Raw genomic sequence first — 12,297 nt, 5'->3', positions numbered from 1 at the left:
TTTAAGGTTAAGTTTGCATATATTCTAGATCTCACTCTAGGCTTATCTCTTATTATGTGCTGAGGCACACGATTGTGCCAAGTGTGTCGGAGTTTCACGAACCATGACGAGAAGCAAGAAGCAATGGCAGAAGCTCCCTGTGATCCCGCGATCTGCTTCATCGCCATGATCACATGTCAAAGTGAAACTGCCTCAGATCAACACTTGATTCTTTGCTCGTTATTCATCCCTTATAGGCAATCATTTGTAGGAATTAACTTTTTACGTATTGTCAGCCAAAATTTTCATTATCAACTAATTAACTAGAAATGATTGTTAGTGTAACTTTTAAATAACTGTTACAACCAACGAGTCTTCTTGTGTGTTCTAAACTTTTAGTATTGTATTTAATTTTTATGGATAGCAAATAATTATTATAAAAATTGATAAATTCATTAAATTTATAATTAGATACGAGTGTAATTTTTTTTTACTTATTTTATTTTTAAAGTGTCTTTTGAAAATATATTTAATTATATCACTGTTCCAATAGCTGTCTATACACCGTGCAGAGTACATCACAACTATATTCATAATTATCATAGTTTTACAAGCTTGGGATATATCCCACTGATTTTTATTTATGCGTTTATAGCAATATAGCGTATACCGAATTAGGTTGGATGTATTGAAATTTTGAAATTGAAAAAATTATCAAAATACTGATAATATAATCTTATAAGAATTATATATGTAGGAAAATTTTCAGTTTTTTTTTCTTTTAAATTTTATAATCACAGCGATATATCAATAAATCTTACTGATCTATGTATTGTAATTGAGTTACGTAATGAAAATTTTCTCTTCCTTTCTTATGTAACCAGTAAATTGTGCTCTGGTCACATGTCGTCATTAATTAATGGCAGTTATACTTATTAATATTTGAACAAAATACTATTAGATTTATAAAATTATAATTTTTATCAAATATATTTGACTTTTTTTTTACCTCTCACTTCAAACACTAGTAATATAATGTGGCATGATTGACAAGGGATTCTATTTATGATTCTTGTGTGTGAAAAACCATCTCTTAAGAAAAGTTAGTCTATAAATAAATCTCACTACTTAAAGGAATTTTTGGTCGAGACCTCTAGGTTAAAAAAAAAAAAACCTTTCACCTCATAAGCATAACTTCTTACAAATCATTTCATTTATGGAATGACGGTGGGATAAGTAAATGTATTTAATTTTATTGTGGGTGAAATAGTTGTGTTGATGATGAAGATGAAGATGACCACATTTGTAGATTGTGAATGAAACTGAAAGGGAAAGAAGAGGAAGGGGGTGGGGCAGGAGGAGTTGGTGGTGCTTATGAGTGGAGACAAAACAAATGCAGCACTGTTGGCATTTGGATTTGGGAGGACAGTTTTTATTTTATGAGGGAGACACAGAAACCAACCCCACTGGCGACACTTTCAAAACATTAACTCATGGTAACAGATTCAGAAGATTATTATTGTCATCATGATGTTGTCGTGGCCCTTTGTCCTTTAAAAGCCAAAAGAAACCCAATCCCCAATGCACAGTGAAATATATTAAAAATTAAATTGTAAGTACCTTCAGGTCCAGCCTTAGCCCTACGTTTTTTGTCCTCATGCCACCCCTCTCCCATGTCAGAGTCTTGTTTCATCATTTTTCGGATTACCCCAACTTAACTTTCATAACCCTGACACAAGCTACTAACGTACCCTTTCTGCTAATCTTTCCTTTTGTTTTTTCCCCTAATAATAGTATTATATTTTCTTTTATTAACTCTTTTAATAATTTATACATTAAAAATGATAAATATTAATCGGTATAATTAGAACACAATAAAAGAAAAAAATATATTTTATTAGAATGTTTTGAGAATATAAAATGTCTGTATTTTTTTTTAATTTAATAAGTAAGTAAAGCTTTAATTAAAAATATTAGGGAAAAAATTAAAATTATTCTTTTTTTTTTCATGCCCCGTTTTTTCTTGAGTTCCTATTTGATTTCTTCAGAGTCCAACTTCCAATGTTGCGTGGTCCTCAGATGTTGCCATTTCGATTCACGTTGTTTTCTGACTATTCCCATTTACCCACTCTCTTTTCGATACCGAGTTGGTGCCTTCAATTGAATCAGGCTCTGACCATGAATACTACTAATACTATAATGATTTTATATTTCTTGATAGGCACGTTGCGGGAAAAATTTTAAGTTACCCCAAAAAATAACAAAAAAAACTGCATGGCCCTTGTGTGAACCTTGCACATTGCACGTTTAATAATCATATCTCCAAAACAATGTACTAGAATCAAATCAAATCAAATTAAGTACTGTATATATATAAAAATTATAAAAAAAAAAAATTACTGCATGAGTTAATAATTCAGTCGAGTCTGTGGCTAATCCCCCAACACCATCCCTAACATGATCAGACCATGTGTGTACAATAGGTGAAAGTGGATTTGAGATATAAGATACATCGAATGGTTAAAATAAATAAAAAAAATCACAAATTTTATTATTTTTGTTAACAAAAAAATAATATTTTAATGAACTAATATTTATTGATAAAAAATATAATAAATTTAACCTGATGACATAATTAAATTATCGTAATTTTTATCCTTTCAACGATTATTTCATAATTTATGATCTTTCATGAACTAAACTATCTTTTATGATCTTTCATGAATTAAATTATTTCATATTCAATAGGAAAGAAAACTGTAAAGGAAAGTTGCAAATATAATAAAATAAATGCAGAAATAAAAACATGTGTTTGATAGATGAGAGCTGTGTTCTTGAATATTAAGTATAAGACATATTTTATTAACACTACTAGTATAACACTTACAAAATTAATCTTATTATTAATGTTATATTAAAAAATTAAAATGAGTTAAAGTGATATTTAGTGAGAGTATCAGTAAAAAAAGTTGTTTTTAAATAACTAATATTATATTAAAAAATTAATATAATACTTATTTTGAGAAAAAAAATCTTCATAGGTGACACTTAATTATTTTAAAATAGAAGGAGTAATAGATATAATCTACCGAGAGAGAAAAAGGGATGAATTTGTTTAAACATAAAAAAATAATTTTAAAATAAATAATTTTCATATATGCATTTTTAAAGAAATAGAGAGAATTTGATTCTTGAAATAAGTAAAAAAAAATTTAAATGAAAATAATTTTAGGCGAATATACTAAAAACACAAAAGAAAAATACTTATTTTAGTAAAATAAACATTTTTTTAACAAATAAATTTAAACTATCCACCCAATATCTATAAGAATTGAATTAAGATATCAACAAATTAACAACAATTAATGTATCTTATTCTACTGACTATTTATAATTAAATAAAAAAAAGTATTTACTATTTTATTCGAATAAATTAGGTTCTACTAATTTCCCAAGAAAAGAACATGTACTTGTGGATAGCTTCCCCGGCAATAGCTGTAATTTTGCTGTAAAGTGACTGAACATTTTAACTTTTCACTGCATGGGTGGCGAGTCTCCATTGGGCATCACAAATTCATTGCACTAAAATTTGTCCATGAAATGGGGCATTCATTCAGTAGTTGTTTTCTTCTCCCCATATTATGATGACACTGTACTATACATTTATAGGGGTTTGAGAGGGTGGGAAGAAAAGAAATTAAGAAACATAGTTAGGGCAATAGAGAAAGTGACCATTATTATTTATTATGAATGAATACGAATATGTTGTTGTGTTGTTCTTGGTGCATGATGGTCATGTTCTGATCGATGGGTACTACTGTGATATGTGTCACTGAATTGGTGTGGTGTTTTGGACTGAACGTGGTTCTGAAGCGAAGAAGCTAAGCTACAGTAACATAACAGGCCATCAATTTCTGTTCACGCTTAGTGGGACTCCTGAAATTCTGTCAGATTCTGATCATGTGTCAGATTCAGACTCTACTACTTGCCACATGCTGACGTTAATGCCCAACAACACATGCAATATTGCACTATGTACCATTTACCCCCCCACCTTGTATTCCATTTCCATTCTATAGTCTATCCATTATTTCCCTAACACCTTATTGGAAGCATCATACCAATTTCATCATAAGAAAATAAAGGTATTACTACTATCATAGCTAGTGGGTACGGAAAAAGTTCAACATACTATACTATTGTAATTATTAATTATGAAACCATATTGTTTTATTTCATCACATTATAAAAAAAAAATTATTAATGATCTCTACATGCTTCATATGGATTAGAAAATGCATGGTTTTAAATTTCGATGGTGATCGTAAATGTGATAAGTTAGAAAATCTTTATATTACGAATAATTATGAAACATATATGATTCTAATTGTAATTGTCTTATGATGAGTTAAAATATCTTAATATTGTAGCTGTAATTGCAGTTGTGAAATGTTATTTAAAACCATGAAAAAAAGATTAAAATTAAAGAAAAGAAAGAGAGGAGAAAATGGTTTGTAGAGTATCATTTGAATCGCAAATTCACCAAAAAGTCTAGCTTAATTATTAGTTGATGAATAATATGAGTTATTCTAAATTTTTTAATATTTAAACTCGAATCTTATGGGTCAAAATAAAAATTGAAGGTAATTTATGTGTTTATATCTCCCCTAAATCAAGATAGAATGGTGAAAAAATAAATCAGAGGAGAAATGGTAAAAATATATTCGAGTTTTCTTTTTTACTGAAATCAAACAATATATAAATTTGGAATTGTTATTTCAACTTAGATTCAATTAGATTAATCACTTAATATTGTATGTATGGAGAAAGAGGAGTGATTCGGAGAAATCCTCGTTAATTAGGAAAACCGTGTGTTCTACTCTTTTCCACTAGGATGGATTTTATTCCAAAAAGCATAAAGATGGTGGTGGACTTGAATGAATTAAAAAAAAAAAGAAAAGAAAGAATCAAAAGGCAATTGAATAGGAAAGGAGTAAAAGGATAGAATGAGGAGGATATGTGAACATTTCAATCATTCTATCCCAAATTGAGAAGAGAAGTACAACTAAAATTATACTTTCCTTTTCTTTTTTGTGACAGACAAGTCACAAGACAAGATTTTGAGTATTGGGAAAAGATGAAAGATAAAGTTAGGAGAGACTGAAAAAGATGGCTCTACCTGGATCTTTGGTTTATAATATACATGTGGGTCACTGAACCCATATTAAACAAGGACTTTAATAATAATAGCAATTATAAAAGTTTTGACAGATTAAAAGACAAGGTAGTGGGAACGGTATCGGTATCTGAAGTAATGTTCAATTTATTTAGAAAAGAAATACTATATTGTCAAATTTAAATTCAGTGCGTTTGGCATTCTATTTCAGCTTGATTGATAGTACTTAGAAATAGTGAACATGTTTCGATATAATTTTTTTAATGCAATATATGTAATTCTTTTAGAAAAAATTGAATCAAATTTTAATTATGATTTTATTAATCTATGCTCTCACAATACAATAATGCACGTTTGGAAATAAAAATATACTCAATAATTATTTTAAATATTTAAGTAAAACTAATAATTTTGAATATTTAAATTATCAAATATTTATTTTAATTTTAAAACATACCAATCCCATAAAAATACATACGTTAGATGAATAATTTAGTTATAAATTAGTTGAATAGGAAAATAAGTCTATTTTAACCGTATAAAAAAAGAAATTGGATATAAAAATTCAATTACTTTTTTAATTACCTAAGGAAGCAGTGATATTTAAATCCTAATGTAGCTAACGAGGGAATATTGAGACATTAATTAGTACGTGTATATGTCTAATGAGATGAGACGGGAAAATGAGAAAAATGAAAGATGTAATAAATAGTGTGACATAATAAATAAAGGAAAAAAAATAGAAAAAAACAATAATTGTAAAAAGAAGTGAAGGAATTATAGATATATGCATTATATTTAAAATGTTACTGAATTTATCTTAAGAAAATCTTGCCTTTTTTATAAAATAAAAAATCTTACTAAATCCAATGAGACGCACTATTTCAACTTAATGTTTTAGGTTGATAAATTATTATAACAAATAAATAAAATTATTTCTTTTACGGAAAAATAAAGAAATTTATTAACAATGCAAACTTTATCAGAACTATCTTCTTAAAAAATTTATCAAATCTATAATAAAAATAGAATCGAACTTTTTTTTTTAATATTAAAAAAAGATTTAAGAATATTTATCAATGTAGATACAGGTTTGTAAACATTTTGCTAAATTTTTACTGATTCGATCACTGCCTATCCACCGATATCTCTTACTATAACTAGTAGATTCAATCATCAATGCCCAAGTACAAAAGTAAGGTGTAAATATGAAATAATTTTTCCCCATTTTATTTTATTCGGGTAGGTATGTTACATTATTCTTTTTTAATCCAAACACAATAAAAGAATCATTACTTTCTTTTTCATAACTATCGATAGTTTAGCATTGATTATCCTTGATTTGGCATCCCTTTTATAATGTTACAAACGTGGTGTTTATTTTATTGATTTATTCCGAGTACTTAAAATTTTGCTGCTCTCACCTTTATATATGCTAGCTAATGGTGTAATTGAATTTTGAGTTTAACATATGTGAATTATTAGGATGAATAAATTTATTTCAATTAATCAAAAATCATATTTGATTTAGTATTAGTTATAAGATAATTATCATAAAAATGTTATGATTAATTAAAATAAAAATCAGTTTAAGAAAATAATATACAAGGAATGCTAGCGAGATTATCTTTCTAAGACTCCATTTATGATTGATTTTATCAAAATTGTCATTTTTTTAGGTATTGTTTCGAATTAGGATAAAAAATCATTAAATAAGAAATAAATCCTACAAAAATTATGATTGTCAAAAAACTTTGAACAATTAAAAAAGAATCTTAAAAAGAGAATATTGGAAAGAGTATGACTAATATTTTTTTAAACATATAAATTAATAATATAAAAATTTCTATCTTCAGTCGCTAATTTTTTAAAAATATTATAATTTTATTTATTTTTATAATAATTAACTTAAAAGTTATAGTTCACATAACCTGTGATTGTTTAATTGGTAAAGCTTTTTACACTATTTTTTTTTTTCAATAATTGTATTGAGATTCAAGCATATCATTCCAACTTCCGTGACTAGGCCGATTCTAATAGGTTAAATTTTTTATATATTCAATACATAGATTTTAAACTAAAATTCAAATAGTTTTATATTCTTAATAATGTATCATTGTATTGTGTTGTTGAATTTTTTTGCAAGGGGATGGAGAACAAAATTAGGCCCTATATTATTGGCAAGGTGGTGCAAGCAATGCAGAAACTTTTGGAGGGTGGGGACAAAGAATTATAGAAAGAGGAAAGGGTGGAGGAAGGTAAAAGGGGTGAGTAAGAAAAAGAAAAGAGAAGAGATAAATAAAAGAGAAGGAAGGAAGGGAGGAAGCATCCTATTCCATAATGGTGCAAGGGCAGTGGTACAAGAAACAATGATGCCGATTTGACATGGGAAAACTTTATACTTTGCCCATGCCATCATGGTTTTCTAAATTATACTCTTCTCTCTCTCTCTCTCCACAGCCAAGAGGGACTTATCTTTCATTTCTTTCTTTTTTACTCTGTTTGCTTGCTTTCACTTTATGGGGATTTTAGGTCTGTTTCAACTTTTAAGACTTTTGCTGCCCCTTGAAGCCAAAATAATGAAAGCAAACAAAATGAAACCACTCCTCTTGGCCGTTTCCAGAATATTGATGCCCACTTATGGCCATATCACAGCACAACCCTTACTGTGTGTGCCCCCTTTGGCCTTTACTTTGCCTTTCCCATTCACATTCACATTCACATTCACACCCCACCGCCCCATCACTACTTTCCAAACACATCCATTCCTCTCTTTCCCTTCTAACGTTCACCACCATTCACTCCAAGGGTTTACCACATCGGGGACACACACTATACCACTTGCCTTCTTTTTCTAAATGCATATATACTATCATATTCATTCCATTCTCATTTTTTCACCTCTTGTTTAGAAACTTCCTTCTTTCTTCCTTTAATGCTTAAATCATACATTACACTTCACCTTAATTTCTAGAAACTTGAATGAATATTACTTTAGACATATTATATTTTATTGGTTTAATTCATTTTTTTTTCTACATCACAAATATTTTTTTTATTATATTGAAAATATTTTTATTTGAATAAAATAAGATCATTATAAATCACAATATTTTTACATTTGAAAGGTTTAATTTATGTTAATATTAAAAAAATTTACATTGATAATCAATCGTAATAAATATAACTTTTAAGATAACTATTAGTCTAACAAAGTAAAAAATCTTTACACCAAAATATCATTCGAAAACAACAAAAATTCGATTATAATTAAAAGGTAGGAAATAATATATGGTTGTAGATGGAAACAATAAAATACATCATAATAAAAACTTTATATTGAATTTTAAAAAGATAATATGATACGTTTGAATAAATCTTACTTTTCATTTTTGCCAATATAAGTGATATTTTCTTACCGCGCATTGCATGCAGGATTCTATCTCCTAGTAATAATTGATATACCCTAAACATATTGTTAGGTAAACATTGATACCGCAAACGCTTGTAATTGATATGAGGAATTACTACCTAAATACTTAATATAGTATAAAACAAATAAAAAAAAATCATATCAATAAGATAACTGAGAGGAAAGAAAAAGAAAAAAGATCCAAGCATATGAACAAAAGAATTCCAAATTCTATTTTTTTTTTCTTCTAACTGTCTTTTTGACAAGATAAACTATTTTTTTTCTAGTTTCTGTTGTTCTAAACTCTACAATGAAAATTATGTAAAAAGAAAAAAGAAAAAAAGTTGTACTAAGAGAGATTGACATGCACGCTAGCATCCATGTCAGAGTCACAAATAGGACAATTCCTTACTGTGGACCCACACATTGTGCAAAGGCAAAGATGCCTGCAGGGCAACAACAGCACCACTGACTCCCTCAGCCCACAGTTCTTACACAACCTACCACGACCGGTCGCCGCCGCGGACGCCGCAGTGTCGTTTCCGGCCTCCGCCGCATCATTGCTGCCACAGCTAGATTGAGCATCATCGGCCACGGTGGCGCGTTCCTCGCCGACATGTGCCAGCACTTGTTCCAAATTGCTTCGTAGGTAGTTGGCTGTGGATTCGTTTGTTTGTGCCAATTCCCTCCAAATTTGGTTCTCCATGCACAAGCTTTTGACTCTTTCTTGAAGGGCCCAATTCAGCTTCCCCATTCTCTGAATCTCTTGGTCTTTTTCCTTCAGCTTCTTCGCCATTGCTTCTTGGATTGCGCTCACAAACATCCTTGATTGCCTCATTTTTTGTTCCTCCAGCTCCATTCTCACTTTCTCAGTCTGCTCAAATCCACAACACAAATTAATTAGAACAATTTTTTTTATATAAAAATAATAAGAACATCCCATGAATTTTTACTAGGCAAATTTTGAAAATTTATCACTCTCCCTTTTTGTTACTCCATACTCAGTTTTTTCTTTTCACGCATTCACACAGTCAGTCATAAATAACTGTTGCATGAAAATCAAATGACTCATAAATACGAGTCATCAAATCTTCACTCAACAGTTTTAAATGAGGTAACATGTGAATGCGGAAAAGCTGCCGACAGCAGGAAATCCGGATTCATAAATGAACAATTTCCTTTTGTCTTGTATTTGAATTTTTTTTAAAAAAAAAAAACTAAAATTGATTGAATAGAGGGATGGAAAGTGGGAATTAACTTACATGATGGGCAAGGACTCGATCAATTTCCGATTGTTGGTTCTGAAATTGGTAGAGAATCTCTTGGTTGAGAAAGGAAGGATCAGAGGAGATTTTGTTCTTCTGGTGAGCTGGGAGAGAGGTTAATTCGGTGGTGAAATCTCTTGAACGCTTTCTCTGGAGAGGAATATGGTAGGTGAGACCACTATCTGCCTTGTTTGGATCACAAAAGTTGGATTGGTAGAAGGACAAGAGTGATTCAGGCATTGTTGCTGGTTGAGGCAAAGCTGAAGAAGAATCCATCTGGGTAGTAGTGTTGTACATGTAATCAGAGTTTAATTGATGCTGTAGCTGTTGATTGGATTTGATGAGTTCTCTGCAACAATAAACACCTCATATGAATACATAGGGAAAAATCATGCAACAAAATTAAAAAAAATAGAACCATAGAGACAATAACAAATAGAGTTTTTTCATGTTTTTTTTTTCTGGTAAGGATGGTGGTATATTGGTACCTGTTAGTGAGTAACTGAGAAGGCAAGAGATTCATGTAACTAGCTTCAACTGCCATGGTGATTGTTTAGGGTGGACTTATATTGTGTGTGTGAGAGAGAGAGAGAAAGATGAGAGTTTGGCACTATGATATATTGCAGAGAATAAGAAGGAGATGAGGGGAGAGAGCATGCAATAGATGTGGCTAAGTATTAGGGAGGCTGAATGAATGAATGAATGAATGAATGATTCAGGTTTATTTAGGCCTTGGTTTTTGTGGGGCGTTTTTAAGAGATAGAAAGTCAAACGCATCTTTTCCTAGACAGAGAAAATCTCTGCATATTTCTTTTTTTAATTATTATATGGAAGATTAGATTAGATATATAAAAATGTTAAAACATGGTTCTTGTCAGATTTTGCCCTGTCGGATTCGCTTTAACGTTTTTTTTTTCTACATTCACACGTTTTAGGAAATTTGGTTTCTAACTTTTTCCTTTTCTTTTCTTTTTTTCCCTTTTACCCAGCATCGTAATAAATACTGACATGATACATGCAATAAATAATAATAAAATAATCACAGCGTTATATAGTCATATTTTTCACGTATTCCTAACATAGAAAATCACGATTTGTGTAGTTACCATCTTTCCTTGACACCTTCCTCGTGTCAATACTCAATGTATTTGGCATTAGTACTAATTTTAAAAGCACAAGTTCATCAATCAAACTCTCGAGGATTCTCCTCTCCATTTAATATCGGAGGAAAGAATAGAAATAAATTGTAAAAGTATTTAATTTGAAAAAAAAAATAGGAAAGAGATAAAAAAAAATTAAAATATCCAAATAATTGATTGTTAGTATTCACAATCAGTTCTGTCGAGAAAAAAGAAAAAGGTATTGGCAATCAATTGTTCCTCACAAGATAATCAATTATTCCTTTTGAAAGTTTATTATTTTCTTAAAATGTACGTTGTAAATAATTTGAGTTAAGTGGAGTTTGGTCTAATTTAAATAATTGTTATATATATTTTCCTTTATTATATATATATATATATATATATATATATATATATATATATATTCTTTTAGATTTATTTTTTTAAAGAAAAAAATAATTATATACTGATAATGTAAAAAGATTTTACATAATTATTTAATTATATATAATTATAACTCATCATCATCAATATTTATTAATTTTTAAAATAATTATCTTAAAATAATTTAAATAATAATTTATAACTAGATGACGATATTTTACACCATCATGCATAAGCATTATACTCTCTTTTTTAAATTATCTTTTTTTTAACACATTTTCAGAAAACTCCAAAAACAAAGGGAGCAATGCAGGAGGAAGCGTTTGCTTGCGAAAAGGCATGATTGGACACACCCAAAGTGAATGGTTGTTGTATGAAATTGCCTAAATTGTGCATTGGGTATTGGGAATTTAATTAAATCTATTTATATTTTTATATGTTGCAAATAGTTTCTTTTATATGTTGTTAGAAAAAAAATATGGTTCCTTCTATGATGGCATGCAGTGGTTAAATTTTTATAATGATATACTATATATATATGGTTTAATTATACATATATATTATTTTAACACTTTAGTTTATATTTTAATGATCATATTTTGATTATTAAATATTTTAGTTTTTTTTAAAATTGTTGATAGGTGTATGTTGTTTTTTTAGGGCGTCACTTAATATTTTTAAGTTTATGATATTAATTGTTTTTAAAACTAAAGATAGGTAAATTGTGACTAGTAATTTTTATTTTAATATATTTGTGATATATATATATATATATATATATATATATATATATATATATATATAATTAATGTTAGTACATTAATTATTTAGTTTGTTTTTTATTTTTATTTTTTAAATGACACAACATCTTTATAAGTACTTATGTAGATGTGGATCCAAAACAGGTTGACTAAATCAATTTCACTCTCTTTTTTTAAAAAAAAAATGGATTATATATGG

General features: G+C 28.7%; 1 protein-coding gene across 1 annotated transcript; it reads right to left on the bottom strand.

Annotated features, from left to right (window-relative positions):
- Positions 1–8,789: 8,789 nt before the first annotated feature.
- On the bottom strand, positions 8,790–10,599 carry LOC114368092 (BOI-related E3 ubiquitin-protein ligase 1-like). Its single transcript, XM_028325455.1, has 3 exons — positions 10,321–10,599; positions 9,830–10,181; positions 8,790–9,441 (listed from the first exon to the last, which is right to left on the bottom strand). The coding sequence occupies exons 1-3, from the start codon at positions 10,374–10,376 to the stop codon at positions 8,917–8,919; spliced, it is 933 nt and encodes a 310-aa protein (XP_028181256.1). The 5' UTR covers positions 10,377–10,599; the 3' UTR covers positions 8,790–8,916.
- Positions 10,600–12,297: the final 1,698 nt, after the last annotated feature.

The sequence above is a fragment of the Glycine soja genome, chromosome 9 (genome assembly GCF_004193775.1).
Source record: "Glycine soja cultivar W05 chromosome 9, ASM419377v2, whole genome shotgun sequence".
NCBI classification, from domain to species: domain Eukaryota; kingdom Viridiplantae; phylum Streptophyta; class Magnoliopsida; order Fabales; family Fabaceae; genus Glycine; species Glycine soja.
The sequence above is the reverse complement of the archived record's forward strand: the minus strand, read 5'-3'. Positions and strand labels throughout refer to the sequence as shown.